A 17125-nucleotide genomic window follows, 5' to 3' on the forward strand; every position below is an offset into this window, starting at 1 on the left:
ATCTGTACAAGGGGGTAGGGGATCAGATAAGCCCCTACAGACACTAAGGACGTGATAGGTCACCAGGGTCAAAGGGGAGCCAGCCTTTCCAGGGAAGAGAACAAGCGACTAAAATACAGATTCCAGGTTGCCTTCGAGATAGATAGAGCCTTGTTGCATGTTGCATCCTCACCAGGATATTTTCGATATCAGAAAGTATCGGAGCATCAGCAAGGCCCTGCAAGCCTCTTCATCACTCAATATCACTTTCATATTTAGCCCCAAAGACAACATATAACTTAGTAACGAACAATGTTTAACTCTGCAAAACAACGTTGGCATAGATGTAAACACAACAGCACAACATCTTGCAAACTCTTGAAAAGATAACTTTTTAGTACTTTTATATAGCGCAAACTTGACCCGGTATCTGGTATCAGAGCGCTTTACATAGCACCAGTTGCGTTACATGAGGACACATTCATTTTTGTTAGGCACAGAGAGATTAAGTGATTTGCCCAAAATCACAGGATGTTCAGCGTCATTGGCGAGACTCGAACTCGGTTCCCCGATTCGAGGTCGACCGCCCTAGCCGTTAGGCCAACTCCTCTCCCGTTTTAGAAAGATAAAGCAAGAGTGATACGCTACAATAAAAAACTACTTTGGAAAATGAGGACATATGGTTGGACTATTTCACATAGAAGCAATATCTGCTTACAGACGAGCTGGTCCGGGTTTTAGACTCACCAGGATGTCTTCTGTTAGGGATAAGGGGGTAAATCCATCAGCATCTTTCAGCCCAAAAACACTCCTAGATGAGGCTTGAGTTAGTTGTGAAATACGAAATCTACTTAAAACTCAGAGAAAGCTTAAAGAGTTTGCCTTCATCTTACCACACCTGTCACCCTGGGACCAAATTGTTGCTCTTTTAAAAATACAGAATATTTCTTATTTGATGGCTGTCTGAGAAAAAAGCAAAAACTGTATTTTGTTTTTCATAGAATGGCAAAACACACTGTGCAATGAAGTGAGTGTTTTTTTTTCTAGAAATGTCATCAACGAAAGTACAATTGCAGGCTAAAAGAGAAAATAACTGTTCACTCTTATGATTGCTTTTTTATATCTGGCCTAAAGATAGCTTTAGCTGTCTTGCTGGTCTTTGCTTTTCCCCAAAAATAATGATGCTCCCTCCACACAGTACAAGATATTGGGTCGTCCAGCTCCAGACATTGGATACCTTCAATTTGAGAGACTGCATTTAGCTTTTCACAACACAGCCGCTGAAAAAGAAATCCCCCTTTGTTAAACAACTGCAGGGACTTGTATTCCCCAGTGGCTACTAGTATCTATGTATAGTAGGGTGTCATCACTTTAATAAAATATTTGTTTCTTAAATTGAAGCCTATGATATCGACTCACTATCTTAAACCAGCTTTGGCATATTTATATTGGATGGAAAACAAGTATAAATTAAGATTTAAAAAAACAAAAACACGTATTGAGCCATGACATGCAGTCTTTTAATTTTGAGACATCATCAAACTTATCCCCGATCCTTTCTGCCGAACTTGAGTAAGTCTCTTCGCGCCCAACTTGCTCTTCTTTCTGTGGTTTTTATTTACTATTTTTTTTTTTTGCATAGGCGAGGAGATGTGAGCCGCTTGTTGAGCCTGGGGTTCTGCATTCTTTCTAGTTTTGCCGTGAACGGCATATGGGCATTCTCTTTGTGGCGGGGCGCATGCCTTTGGTTTCAGCTTTACATAGTACCAGAGTGTTTGCGATTTTGTCTGTGTCGCTCTTCGGCAGTGTATATGTTTGTTTCCATCTGCATTCATTTTTGAGTGGCACATCCCTCCGCTTCAAATTACGGACTGCAGCAGAACCGCGCACGCTAAAATATATGGCTCTGATAAACCACACTGTATTCAGCTAGGCTTGGGTTGGGTTGCATATCACACAAACCACATGTCTTTGTCTCTGCAGACAGCATACGTTATATCCCGGGCATCCTGCAGCGTCATTTGGTGGAGGCAGAATGTTTAAAATGTGTGCAGTAAACGTCACATTTTGTAACACGCATTTGCAATGCAATAGGTCTCGCAATTGCGAGATTTAGAGCTATTGGCATTGTAAATGACAAGGCCTTTTATTTATGTTTTAAAAATCAAAACATAAATAAAAGTAATTGTCAATTACAATGCCAATAGCTCAAACTCGCGTGAATGCGAGACCTATTGCATTGCAAATGCTTGTTAAGAGTAGACAGTGGTCCGTGGGACTATTTGCCTGCTCTTAAAAAATATTTGTTTTCCATTCTCAAAAGAGAAGGGCTCCTCTGAGGAACCCTAACCATTTGAGAAAGGGTTGCCACCTCCTTCAAGGAGGTAGTAAAAAATGAATGTTTTGTGACCCTAATTTGGTCTAAAAAAAATTCATGCATCCCATTCAGATCCGGTACTTGGAAGGGACACCCTAAAGATGCCCCTTTCAAAAACCGAGTTACAAACACAAATTGCAATTCTGTAACGTGTTACCGAATCGCAATTTGTGTATTGTACACATGTAAAAGCAATTTTGTGGTCGAAAAAGTCCAGATTGGCCGTTTCTGACCGCAGAAATGCTTCGTACATGGGGCCCATGATGCCTTCCTGGCGAGAGAAAGTTAACAAATCTCTGTTTAAAAAAAAAAAAAATGTATTCTGTTAAGGGAAAGCGGTTAGAAATTAATTCTATAAAAATAATTTAGAGTCATTGGGTAATATCATGGCTAAAGCATGGTCTTCTTTTTGTGGTCATAAGGTTTGGAGCTGGGATGAATTCGTAGCCCTTCCACTACAAAGCATCTTAAAACCAGATGTAAATGTATCCTGCTTTAATCACAGAAATGTTTATGATTAGGGGGAATGGTGTGCTTGTAAGTAAGCTTGGCAAATACAAATTGTTTGGGCGGAGCGTGGGGGGACTCGATAGTGTTACATAGATGTGTTAAGGTAGGTGGCTGAAAACATCTAGAGAACTGTTGGTGGGAGCGGGAAGGTTGTCGGTATAATCGTGCAGTATATATTTTCTCTATGGATCCCCATTAAGTTGTCTCCCCCTTTAGTCTCTTGATTATGAGTTATTTGTCCCACCATTAAAACAAAGACTCTTACATTTACACCCCATGCTGAACCTGGCTGTAAAGCACATAACCTTCTCAACAAAGTATAAAAAATCTGTATCACTGGAATGATTGCTTATATGTGGGAGAAAGGAGTGTCAGCAAGTTGTAAACAGCTCTGGAGTATTCTTTCCAGTATATATGTGAATTCTTACTGTCACTGTAACATAATGTGTTCCAATCACAACATTCTGATTTTGAAAAGTGTATGTAGATTTCATACAGTAACCTTGATGCAGTACGCTGTCATACATTAAAACTAACATTTGTTTCTTTTATTTTTCACCTCTTATAGCCATATCCAACTCCACAGTTCCCGCCGCATTGCCAACAATGTGTAAGAACCTTATTTGGATTTGAAAGGTCGTTTTCAAGTGGGCTAGCCATCATGTTTTTGCTTCTATCTTTTTGGACGAGATCAGATTTCACACTACTTTTCTAGTCATGTCAATAATTATTTGTCTAATTTTCATCAAGCTTATTTGAAGGTTGTCAGTGTTGGTTTTTGTATATAATAACCAAAAACGCCGGTGTGACAAACAAATTAGTGTAAAAATATGACCTCCCCATTGTTACCTGAAGTGGTCCATCGTAAAAATAGAAATTGCAGTGGTCAATATATTTTTATAAGATTTCAGGTTTGCCATGTCCTTAGTAACAAAACTGCTCCCAAGCACAAGCTCATCCTTAAAGTAGTTGCCCACATCCAAGCGACATTCAAATGAAACTTTTGATCTAAAACTAACACTTTGGGGGCCATTTACGATGTTGTCGGAAAAGGCTCCGACCGCTGGTCAGAGCATTTCTGAATGCATTGTAATAGGCCGGTTGGATTCCTTTCCGACCGCCTCATTACAATGGAGGCCGTCAGAAAGGAATCTGAACAGTCATTACGGCTGGCTTCCGGCGGGCTCGGAGAGCCCGTCGGCCAGTTGGAATGCGGCCATAATCCCAAGGGCGGCTCTTTCTGGCCATTGGATTACGATGTCGGGTTTCAGCAGCCTTTCTGTATCAGCCTTTCCGACAGAAAGGCTGTCGGAACTTGACTTTGGGGGCCCCCAGAAGGGTCCCATATGGTGCCCCCTGTTGATCCCTGCACCCCGTGGCAGGCACGGGGTGCAGGGATCAACTGCACCTCCCATTTTAAAATGGGAGCATGAATTCTGGCGGGTTTAAGGCCGGAATACATGCTGCCATTGTAAAATATAAGAATGCGACCAAACAGGGTTTGGTCGCATTCTAATGGCCCGGTCGGGACCACCGACCGAGTGTTGGTCAGTCCCATGACCGAGACGATGTCGGGTGGAGGCAATTCCGCCCTACATCATAATAATCAGCCACTTAGTAGACATTTTCCTTTCATTTAAAGTTTCCCAGTACTTTTAGTATTAGTCGTGAAGAGGATGTACTTTTAATAAATTGAAAACAAAATTAAATGAGCAATGGAAAAGCCAATGGGCCTGGGTTTAACGTGCTAACCCATGCTTTGTTAGCACATTAGAGTCAACCACACTGGTGGGAGGGAGCCATCAGGCAGGGACAGAGAGGGCTATTGTTGTAAAGTAGTTCCTCTTGAGGTTTAATGCAAGCACTAGAGTAGAGTTGGAAGGGTACACGCAAATAGCCAGCAGCATTAGATGAGAGATGAACACTCTAATCCTGTGATTGACAATGTCTCAAACCAGTGACCGAAAGAGGCAGGTCCAACAGAGCCAATGGACCCAAAGACCACTCTCTACATATGGTTAGCCATAGGTCTGTTTGACCACTTTACTGTCACAACCAATATAAGTCATGTACCACAGAGCAGTCTCCTGTCATTTGGAAGACAGAACTTCTAGAAAGGAGGCAAGATGTCAAGGAAGGAGCACCTGAAGTAGTCTGTCTGTATGCAGTTAATACTTTTGCAACTGTTAACTAAAAAAGTAGCATTTTTACATACTGCTCTGCCTGTGTTTATATAGTTGAGTATCCATTTAAAACATTGACAATAAAAATTATGGATGAGTCTTAACAGGAGACTCGACAACACGTGAAGCACACAAACTTTAGCCTTTCAACAGTTTGCCTCCGTACTTTATTGACTGTAGCGGTCGTGTATATATGTCAGCAGCGTACATTTTTCAATTCTCTATGAACAATGCAATTGAAATCATCAACTTTGACTTCAGTCTGTTCAGAAGATTGACTATTCATATAAAGAGACCTGCTGAGCAGTAGATCTAGAGTGATAGTTTAGTTGTTGTTACAGTCCCTAATTTAATACCCAAAGCATGAATTTTACAAATAATCATGAGACTGCAGAACTTCCAATATCAATTATTGCTTGGCCTAAAAAGAATCAGACTCCATACCTTTCATTCTAAACATTAATTCCAAATTTCAAGGCCACGGTGCAAGTGCATAACATCAATTGTTGCAACTCATGAGATCAGAGATTCACTGTTTGCCCTTTGGGCATCAAGTCTCTGCAAACAACTACCAGTTAAAGGAAGGAAACTGCAGGAGACTGAGGACCGGGATGACTGGCACACAGTGGTGCACACACTGCTCTAGCTACTCCAACAGGAAACAACCTCCCCAAAATTTAGAAAAAAAATATTGCTTGGTTACAAGGCATCACCGTGTATGCAAATCCTCATTTTCTACTGCCCTGTGGAGCAAGGTTTCTGTTACAGACATACTCCTATTAAAATAAATGGCTAACCAGGTAATAGTTGGACAGCCACGCTAAGCTTTAGAGCCATACCATTTACCGGATTAAATCATATTGAACAATTATTTAATATTCGCTATATTTGTATTTATTTTTGTGATTAATAAATATTTGATTGGTTGCCAGCAAAATGAGCATCTTACATGGTTTAACTATTAGTTCTTCTGGATCTGCAGATTATATCAGTCTTCTCTCTGTTTCATTTTTTCCTTCTGTTTTTTGCAGCCCGTGCCGTACCACTCACAGCTCCATGGGGGTTGCTACCCTTCTAAAGTAATCACAATTTCCGGGACCGTTCCGCACCATGCTAACAGGTAAACCAGCCTTGAGGATCCTTACACAGAGAGTGATGCACACTGTCACTTGGAAACATGTTATTATATTTCAGATGCTCCAGCATTATCTGAATATATGTGAACAAGGATGAACTTTTTGTTTCATTGAAATATGATTTATGGATTTTCAAAACATCAAAGTAAATGTGCTTTTCTGGGATACTTCAGTGCTGGCCCATCGATGATGATGTCATAGATGATGTCTTATGGGAGTCAATGTCTGATGTCAACTACATTGCATTAGAGGTGGCGGAGCTCAGGTCGAGCTGCTACTTTAACAGCATTTTTGGGATTGCATTCTAACAATATCGTGTTAGCTGTGGTCTATATATTTGGCATTTCGTGTTGCACATATAGCATTAGTGCTGAAGTCTTAATAAAACAAGCATTTGCAATGCAATAGGTCTCGCATTTGCAAAAGTTTAAGCTATTGGCATTGTTCATGACAATGCCTTTTTTAATCTATTTTATAAAACAAACACATAATGGCATTTATTTATCATTTACAAAGCCAATAGCTAGTGTTGCATTATTATTAGCAATGCCAGCTGCTCACACTTTTATAATGCGAGACCTATTGCATTGCAAATGCTTGTTTACATCTGCCTTTCTTTCTTGATTTAACTCCCTCTACGCTGTATCGTGGCTTAGACTTGTACACAGGGTCTCCAGGTTCACAGATAGCTTAGATGCCACCAGGAATTGTAGTTGTCAAGGTGGCCTTGGAGGACCTGTTTGACCTTCTGATGTAGTTTAAAGGTGTGGTTAAAAAAGGTGTGCTATCTTAACAGACCCAGGTTGCATCATCTGTTTCAAATACCCTGGTTGTCCTAAATATATCCAAGCAACCGCTACTGCTTTTAGCTTCCCTGGAACATTCATATGATAGCGTATATGTGTAGGCATTATTACAGGTCACTGTTATTTGGGCACGGTCCCGATGGTGGTGATAAATTTGTCTGCAGCTTTCCATCTACTCGTGGAATCTGAGTGTAAAATGTGCAGAAACCAAATGATAAGGGGGGTCAAACCCTACTTTTCTTCAGCTAGAGTTCTTCAATCACTTTGACAGATGCAGCTTACCATTCTAGCATCGATGATATTCTGATTGTCCTTTCCCTGTTGGTTGGCAAAGCACAATGCTTTCACCACCTTTGGACCTTGATACATAAAGACTCTTCGGTGTTGGCATTTGTAAAATAAGGCTAGAAACGTAAAGTACCAGAATGCTGCTTGGCAATGGCATTTGAGCGATCTATGTTAACAGTGGCTCTGATGTGCTCCAGAATGCGTTTCTTGATTTCACAAATAGTACTTCCAATATATTTTAGATTGCAGGGGCATTCAACAACATACACCACATATTTGGTTTTGCAAGAAATATGTTGCTGAATTTTCCAGTTTCCTCCACTTCTGCCTTCCACCTCTTTTTTGGGGATGACAATTTTGCAAGCTTTGCAGTTCTTACATGGCCAGAAACCCTCAATGTTGGTCCATGGGTTCTGTGGCTTGATTTTGAAATGGCTGCGTGTGAGTTTGTCACCTAGATTCGGTGCTCTTCTGTAGGTGACCTCCGGATGATCTCCAATCAGGTCTGCAATGGTGGTGTCTAGTTTTAGGATACCCCAATGTTTTTTCAAGATATTGATTATATCACTGGTTTCAGTTGAAAAAGTTGTGATGAGGCGTATTTTTGTGAAATCATTCTGAGTAGCCTTAGGTTTATTTTTCAAAATCTCCATACGATTCCTTTCCTTTGCTTTTTTGAGACTTGTTTGGATTATCCTGTCTGGATATTTTCTTCTTTGGAATCTTGCTGCCATTGCTTTGCTCTGGTGTTCAAAATCATTGTCTGCGGAGCAGTTTCTACGTAGACGTAAAAATTCCCCATACGGTATGTTCCATTTTTGATTAGTGGGGTGGAAACTGTCCGCGTGCAGAACTGAGTTGGTGGCTGTTTGTTTTCTGAAAAGGGTGGTTTGTATTGTGTTATTTTGTACATAAATTTCGATGTCAAGAAATGAGATTTTGGTTGAACTGATTTCGTAGGTGAATTGTAGCTTGGTTTCATTGTTGTTCAAAACTTGATAATATGTTGCGAATTCTTCACTAGTACCATCCCATATTATGAATAAATCATCGATGAAGCGCCACCATGCAATGATTTTTTGTACATGATGGTCATTTTCACTGTTCCACGCGATTTTCTGTTCGAACCACCCCATTACAAGATTGGCAAAATTCGGTGAAAATGAAAAGCCCATGGCTGTACCTTTCATTTGTTGGTAATGTTTTCTGTTGAAAGTAAAGATGTTATTTTGCAAGCATAGATTAATCATTTGTAACAACATGGAGTTGTGTTGTTTGAATTGAATATTGCGTTTGCCTAGAAAGAAGCTGCAGGCTTTTAGGCCTATTTCGTGTTCTATGTTTGTATACAAAGAAACTACGTCCATTGACACAAGTTGTATACAAACATAGAACACGAAATAGGCCTAAAAGCCTGCAGCTTCTTTCTAGGCAAACGCAATAGCGTTGCCTTTAGCGTTCCACTTGAGGATTGTAATTATGCTTAATTTTTGCATTCGCTTTCTCTCTGCCAGTTACCTGAGTTTAATTTTGGTAAATTTTGCTTTTGTGAACTCACCAGCACAAATCGAAAATACACGTACTACAATGACCAGCATGCTTTGCAAATGCTTAAACAGGAAGTAGTAGTAATAATTGACATAAATAATGTCTGGCCATTTTGTTTGGTAACCCGTGATCAAGGTTCGAGTGAGAACCGAAACGCGTTGGGCCAGTGTTGTTGTTGACTGGCTGTGTTGTGCTGAAGAACTTTCTTTTGGATTAAAACGAATTGAAAATCAAAATCTTGGATTCCGTGTGAGTGCGTGTACTCCTGACCTCTGGGCTCAGAGGTCTCCTGCTTCTTGTTCATACCGGTTGTCCTACCGGCTGTTTCACGCACCCCCCCGACCGAAGAGCGCCGTCCCCCAACCCAGGACATCACATGCTTTCATATATATATATATATATATATACACACACACACACACACACACACACACACACACGCACACGCACACCCCCCCCCACACACACACACACACACACACACACAATCCTTTGGTGAATATGTAGTGTTGGAAGGGGTCCACAGGGGGCACAGCGGTGGGGAAACGAGTGGGACAGAGGGCAAAAGGGAAAAAAAACGAGTGGCGCAGAAGGGCACAGAAAAACGAAAGGAACAGAGGGCAGAAAGGCACAAAAAACGAGGAAAAACGAGTGGCACAGAGGGCAGAAGGGCTCAAAAAAACGAGTGGAAGAGAGGGCAGAAAGGCACAAAAAAAAAAAGAGGGAAACGAGTGGAACAGAGGACAGAAAGCAGGCGCGCAACACCCATTGGACTCACAGGGCTTCAGCCTCCCCCCCCCCCCCCCCCCCCGTCGTGTGTGGCAGCCCAGGCTGAGACACCTTCCAGGGCAAAAAAGCAGCCGCACCCGAGCACTTCACAGGTCTTTAAAAGACCATTTGCATGTTAATGAGGCCTTGCTGTTGTTTCACCCCATCTAAGAGCCCCTGCAGCTCCACTCTGCCTATTCCTTAAAGTTCAGCCCCCCCGAAATTTTTGCTCAGCCCCCCCCCCGAAAGTTTTGCTCAGCCCCCCCCGAAATTTGGCTCTAGTTGCGCCTCTGACAGAAAGGCACAAAAAAAGAGTGGAAAACGAGTGGCACAGAGGGCAGAAAGGCACAAAAAAGAGTGGCGCAGAAGGGCACAAAAGACGAGAGGAGCAGAGGGCAGAAAGGCACACAAAAAACGAGTGGAACAGAGGGCAGAAGGGCACAAAAACGAGAGGAGCAGAGGGCAGAAAGGAACAAAAAAAGAGGGAAAACGAGTGTAACAGAGGACAGAAAGGCACAAAAAGAGGGAAAACGAGTGGAACAGAGGGCAGAAAGGCACAAAAAACGAGGAAAAACGAGTGGCACAGAACAAGAGCGCACTGAAGCTGACGAGGAGGGAGTGGGAGGGGGGAGTGGGGGCGGGCGCAGTGGTGCGGGCCGCAGTTGTAAAAGGCAGGGAGAGGGTGAGATTGAGGAAGGGAAAGATAGGGATCAAAGGAAAAAACAAGGGGGTGGCAAATGGTGTGCACTTTGATGTCCTCAGTGGCCGCGTGGCTCACTGAGGACATCAAAGCAAGTGATCAGGCAGTGCTTTTCAGGCTGCCAAATGGTGCGCGCGCCCAGGGCACATGCACTGTATTTGGAGGCCTGAAAAGCCATTGTTTGCACTTCCAAAACTCGCTTACTATAAGTCTCGCCAGAGCAGCGCTAAAGCGCTGTCTCAGACGAGACCTAAAAACTGCAGTTAGAGTGGCTTCATTCCAGTGAATCTCCCTATTTTGCTTTTCTGAATTGTGCTTTTACGAAACGTTCCTTTTTTAGTCAGCCCAACAATACCAGATGAATATGTTGTAAATTTTTCCCTTCAATAAGCACGCAGTGTATTCTGCTGTATAAAGAATATTTATATATTTCGGTTTGCTAGGGGATAATGTTTATAAAGTTGTTACACCATAAGGTTACGCAGCATTTGCTTTGGAGAAGACCAGTCAAATGGACTATGCTCATTATGCACAACTATCTGCAGTCAAGGCGCTGTGATACGAGGGAAGTTTGGCATCCAGGGTAGTGGGACTCACTGTGGGGTGTTCACTGCACAGTAGGAAACGTCCCACAGTAAAACGATGCTGAACCAATGGTCTGATTGTATTGTAGGTTTCATGTCAACCTGAAGTTCCACGGCGGCACTGCCTTCCACCTGAACCCGCGCTTCGACGAGAACACCATTGTTCGAAACAGTTACCTGAACAACCACTGGGGATCGGAGGAGCGAGGAGGGGCCATGCCCTTTTGTAAAGGGCAGGGCTTTATGGTGAGATAAATGTGGAAGAAAGACAATATCGTAAGGTCCTAGGGCAATAGACATGTATTAAATAACAATCAGCACACCTAATGTGGCTAAATGAGGAAGTGGACGGACAAGAAACTATAGGCTGTTGGTTAGCAGGATCCAAGCACACCCTCTAGTAATGCAGTAGCTATGCTCTCAGAGGATTGTCCAGCACACTCCCCACTAGCCCTAATGGCAGCTTAATACAACTCACATTTCTCTGGCTTTTGAGGCCCTCGTGTTTTTTGTTGAGCAGCTACTTCCCCTGTACACTTCCTCCCTTACTTCCATCTATCCCTTTTCCATCTTCAGATCTTTGCTTCCATTCCACCAGAGGTAACGTGATTGTGGGAGATTGATGGAAGTCAAATAGTTGTGTGTTCTGAGATGAGATACACTGATGCTGGGTCTGGAGTGGTCAATCATTTGAGCTCAATGCTAAAGAGCCCCACCACTGAGACCTAACATCATTGCCACTCACTGTTGTTTGCAGGGCTCTGCAAACCTCGCTGGGTGATACAAGTTTGTTTCTACAAGGCATATTCTTAAACACTTGAGCCAGTGGCGTACCAATAGCCTGCGGTGCAGGGGATCCAGAGCTCCAGTGGCCCCCTCGGCACCGTGCGCGAGCGGGCCTAAGAGCCCGTGACTGGGTCCGGAGCTTACGGGTCCCCTGCATGAACTTTGCAGAGGGCCCCCTCTAGTATCATTACGCCACTGACTTGAGCAAGTGAGCGCAGGGTAAATGAAATTCATTTGCCTCTTTCTGTGATACCTCAAAGATGAAGCCCTTAAAATACACAATCCTTTCCCTGTGCACTTCTCTCAACTATGTCCATCTTCTCTTCTTTTTTTTATATCTTTATTTATATTTTCATAACAATCTATCTGCGGGCAGTGTAGCGTATGCCCAATAAACATTAGCAACTTCACAATATTCACAATCTACAAAATAGCCCCATCCCGAAGAGTCCCGGAATTATGGTCAAACATGGAGGCATAACATCAAACCATATTGCAGAACTTTCGTACAGCAGTGCAGCATGGGCAACTAAAAGCACAACAGTGCATACGTTGATCTAAATCCTTTTCCTTTGCTCTTCCTACACCTTTTCCAGTCTATTCTTGAATCTCTACTTCCCTCTGCCTATCTTTGCTTCGATGTGCGCCTCTGTTCCTGCTCTCAATTGCTAACTTTTTTTTCAACCCTGTATTTACTTTGATTATTCTCCCCTTAACACATCTTCTTCTTTCTCATCTTTACTTAATGTGTCCCCATCTTTACTTAATGTGTCCTTCTTGGCTCTCTTTCTTGCCCCATCTTTGCTTTAATCTACCTCTTTCTACTGTATTTAATGTATTTAATGTATTTATTCCTTTTACTCTATACAGAACACCAAAGATAAATGTTGGAATACTTACACAATATAGCTTTAGAGCCTGCGATAGTGAGCTCTACCAGAAATTAAAGACCCGCTCCAGCTGTAAAGGCCCAAGCTGCATGCTCATTTCATTGTCTTCAATGGAGCGCTCAGCATTCCAATGTTCTAATAGCAGATAGGCACAGGAATTGAGCCTGCTATTCCATTTTGCAGCCTGCACCTATGGCACATTCACATGTTGAACATTAGTTTACCACTAGTGGTTGCGTCTAAAAATCACATATTGTGGGAAAAAAACATTTTTGTTTTGAACATCAAACATAGGTGGAGTCTGTAAGACTTAAACATGATGAAGTTGACCAATAGGCCACAGTCCCCATCTGCCACCTCCAGTGTCTGTTTTCCACCGTCTCAATTGAATAACTTTCTTCTTCTTACCTTTAGGGCATTCTGAACATGAGGGAGTCATGGTCTTGATTATGAGTACACCCTCATAGATTTTTCTTTCTGTTGCAGATTGTAATTTTATGCGAACACCATTGCTTCTCCGTGACTGTCAATGGCCAGCACCTCTTCAACTACAACCACCGAGTGCCCCACTTCCAGCAGATCGACCAACTGGAGGTGGACGGCGATGTGGTACTGCAATACGTGCAAGCGTAAAGGAAGCGCCTTTATTGTACCTGGGTAATAAGGAAAGCATGCAGCAATCATGACAGCTAGTTACTGGTTGATAAATATTTGAAGGAGACCTGAACTGGGAGTTTGAATGGTTGAATTAATAATGAAACAACATATTAAAATGTGAAAACTTTGGGTATAACTGAATCATGGTCTGTTGTCTGTACAACATTCCAAATGATCTCTGTTTCTAAATCCTTATTACTAGTGATGTGTGAGTGAGTTATGTGGCTTAGAAAAGGGTGTGGATGGGTATCTCTGTAATTTTCTCTTTTTTCGCATTCTGTGAACTAAACTGATTTTTACTCTAATTGGGTAAAATGAAAAGGAAAATACAAATTTATTTTAAATTTATTTACAAACCCGGACCTTAGTAACTATAAGGGAGTAGGCACACGGGAAGAAATGTTGAGGTATCAGAATGTGTTTAGTGTGCATCTGACATTAATATGCTCCTGTGGCATTGTGTGCTATCTATAGAGTATTTCCAAACAGTGGCATTCAATATATGAATATGTTTTATAGCTGGCCTTGCTAATTAACTCCTTCACCCCATGTACCTATTCCCTGCATTTCACCCAGTCGCAAATGTGTGCAATTCATCTTACCAACATGCCACCCCATGTATGTACACTGACCCATTTGGTTTATATGTGTTAGGTCAGTTCAGGACTTGGGCACACATTCTCGCTGCCTCAGGTAATGCCTTCCTAGGGGGCATCACGTATGGCAGACTTTTGCTGCTGGTTGTTGGAGCTATCTGGTGCCGCCTTGTAGAGCTGGCCCTGGTGGCATGACATAAACAAGGCGCATTGAATATACATGGAAATCATTTACAAAGTCAGTGGTTATCCTGGAAATCCAGCATATTTTTAGCTTTGTGAACCATTTGTCACGTCGGCTCTAGCTATTGCCTACATAATAAATCAAAGCAAACCTGCAATCATCACCCAACAGCCTGGTGACTCCATGACCAGAATAGCACACGCATGCATGTTCTGTCTCCCCTAAGATTTGCTCTGTGTTTTTGAAGCCCTACCTTGTGTGCAGTTTATTTTTCATGTATTCTATTATTATTGAAGTTAAAATTATATTGGAACTTAATCTTAAAAACAGTTCTTTTTCCATTTTGTACACCACCTCGTTTTTAAGACTGTTCAGTTCATCTTTACTGCACAAATGTCATTTCAACGTGAACTGATTCGATGCATATTTAAAAAGAGGTTTTTAGTGAACACTGAAGTTACCTATACACCACAAAGTTGCTTATGTTTTGTAATCCTGCTTTTAAAAATAAAGTATAGTTTTCAAGATTTCTGATCCCTGCTGTCTTCATTTTTTTAATTCAAACATGAACTTCTAACGTTGGGTTTCTAATGCAAATTTGATACATTTAGTAAGAGTGGAACGCTCCTTTGCCCCGAGTCCCTTAGCCTTCCCCGGCCCGACACCCTCTGGACATCACAGCAACCCACTTTGCCCCTCTCCCCTCCCGGGAGCCCTTCAAGACCTGTTTTGAGCAGGTGGTAAGTGGGACCAGAAAAGCTCCTGGAATCAGAGATAACCATGCAGGAAAGGAGCAGGTAATAGTTTGTTACTGCGTGACTGCATCATTTATTGGGAGGAAGCGCCATACCGCGCCAGCTCTTCATACCCCAGTAATTCCTTGACCCCATTCACTGGGATAATCTGAATCAGGCCCTATGAGGTGGGGGGTCCCTCACACAACCGTTCACACAATGTAGTATTGATGAAAGAGTGCACTGTGTCCGTGGCTGCCTCTTGTTCAGGCTGAGTCTGTGTTCAGTGCAGGCTGAGTCTGTGTTCAGTGCAGTGGTACCCTCACACTAGCCAGATGGATCCGAGGTGGGAGATATGCCGATCGGCACGTGGGGGGGGGGGTGGATGTCTTCAAGGAGATGAGACGCACTGACCCTCAGTGGTCTGCACAGCTCGGAATATAAACTCAATCTCTAGAAGCTTCTTGGGAGAGGCTGGGTGCAGTCTGACTGGTGGTAAACAGACCTCTAACTAGGAAATAACCTTTGTTGGGGGAATAGCTCTGAATTGGGGGTGGTGGGATGTTTCTATAGCAAAAATACCTCTGCCATGTAGTGGCAGATTGGTGCGGAAAGTAACTGATGACGTGAAGACTGATAAATAAATATTGTTCTTCTCGCAGGAAGTAATCTGCCTGTCAGACGGACCATCTGGCAGACATTTATGGATGTCCAAACAAATGGTCAGAATAACCTTATTCCTGCTTACTGTGGCGACACCCGGTGCATCCTGAACATCCTGAACTATCCAAGGCAGTGGTCTTTAAACTTTGTGATAAAATGGGTACCCCCCCCTCCCCCAACGGAGCATAATGTTTTGGAGGCAGGCCCCATCAAAGCTTTGAAGAGGTAGATCGAGACAAGGGTAAGGACGATGCGAAACAGGGGTGAATTAATAGTTTGTGAAGCCTTTAAACAGAGGTAAAAGAGGGGAGAAGCCTCCATCACTGGTCTGGCCCCTGCCTGTGCATGCAACTGGCCGGCACACTGTTTGCTGTTGAGATGGTGGTTTTATTATGTTAGAACATTAAGGGCATAAGTGCTAAGAGTGTAGCATCTTGGCATGAAAGTCTGTCAGAAATCGACCATAGGAAGCAGCAATTGTAAATTGTAGTATGGCTTTAAAATGGATAGAGCTGTTTTCAAATCCTTTCTACATCTAAAATGATCTTCAATTATTTAAATAAATATGGGCTTTGGATTGCCCCCACCCTATTTTGCTCAAGCACACAAAGCAACTAGCATTAAAGCATCGGAGCTGATGTCTCTATCCCTTTATAAATTCACAGATCAAGAAGCAGATAGGGAGGAAAGAGAACGACACTGAAGATTGGTTTGGTGCACAATGCATAGCGCCTTCAGATGAGCAATCCTTGGCAACAGGAGCCAAAGAAGGGATCTAAGTTTTAGTGAAAACTCGGCTGTAGCATTCTGGATGCACGGCCTCAGTGGAGATGCAGATAGGCCTAAATAAAGGCTACAGCTGGCCCCAGAACAGGTTATCGCTTCACATTGATGATAGACATGTTTTAATAAGCGATCATGCCACACGCTAGGCTTATACTTGTGGTAGTCTCTTCCTATGAATTCTCCACCACAAGGTGGACTCTAAAACGTATGCCAAATATCTCGAAACACACTTTCTATAGACTAACCCATTCTCAATTGATACCTTCTCAGTACCTGCTGAACCTACTTTAACCCTACTCTCAATCCCAATCCCTAGCTAGTGCCCTGAAGCAGTCCTGAGGCTGCTGGAGCACTAAACAGAAACTACAGATATAGATCATGTAAGTGGTCAAGGTTGCACAAAACAAGATCAGACACTTCTGAGGTCAAATTCAAGAAAGAAGTGTTCCGGTGTTCTTATGAAACTATGCCTTGTTGTCGATGTTTCTTTAATAAAAAGAGTTATAAAAAAAAAAAAAAAAAAAAAAAAAAGAAAGAAGTGTTCCAGAGTCTTATATGATAAAAAAAAATATAACACCTCAGAAACCAGAGGACCGTGTAATTACTGGAATTCGAAAATGCAAGCAGGCTATTTTTTACATACAATTGGGAGTTTGAGTAGACTCCTGTAGAAACAATGGCCATAAACCTGAGATCAAGATAAAATCTAATGACCTCAGTTTTGATTGAATAAAGATCTGACCAGTGATTATGTGGCACTTTTACAGAGCATAATTGGCCATTAACCATGCATGGCTCATCCATCAGTGTACAAAGAAAATTACACAGAACGGTGACCTGTGAACGACAGACACATTCATGAGAACTGACTGGAACGTTACACATTTACTTATTTTTAGATCGGCTTTGCTCCTGCCTGCTGCTTCCGATCGGTTCAGTTCACTGACGCT

General features: G+C 42.4%; 1 protein-coding gene across 2 annotated transcripts in view; it reads left to right on the forward strand.

Moving 5' to 3' along the window:
- Positions 1–14519, forward strand: part of LOC146858915 (galectin-9-like) — a 50403-nt gene extending 35884 nt beyond the window's left edge. For both annotated transcript variants that reach the window (XM_085649555.1, XM_085649556.1), the window contains 4 exons: positions 3435–3476; positions 6081–6169; positions 10969–11125; positions 13042–14519. In XM_085649555.1, coding sequence (XP_085505681.1) covers positions 3435–3476; positions 6081–6169; positions 10969–11125; positions 13042–13188 — 435 coding nt within the window. In that variant the 3' untranslated portion in view covers positions 13189–14519. The remainder of the gene's footprint in view (positions 1–3434; positions 3477–6080; positions 6170–10968; positions 11126–13041) is intronic.
- The last annotated feature ends 2606 nt before the right edge of the window (positions 14520–17125 follow it).

The sequence above is a fragment of the Triturus cristatus genome, chromosome 3_2, assembly GCF_964204655.1.
Source record: "Triturus cristatus chromosome 3_2, aTriCri1.1, whole genome shotgun sequence".
Classification (NCBI taxonomy): Eukaryota; Metazoa; Chordata; class Amphibia; order Caudata; family Salamandridae; genus Triturus; species Triturus cristatus.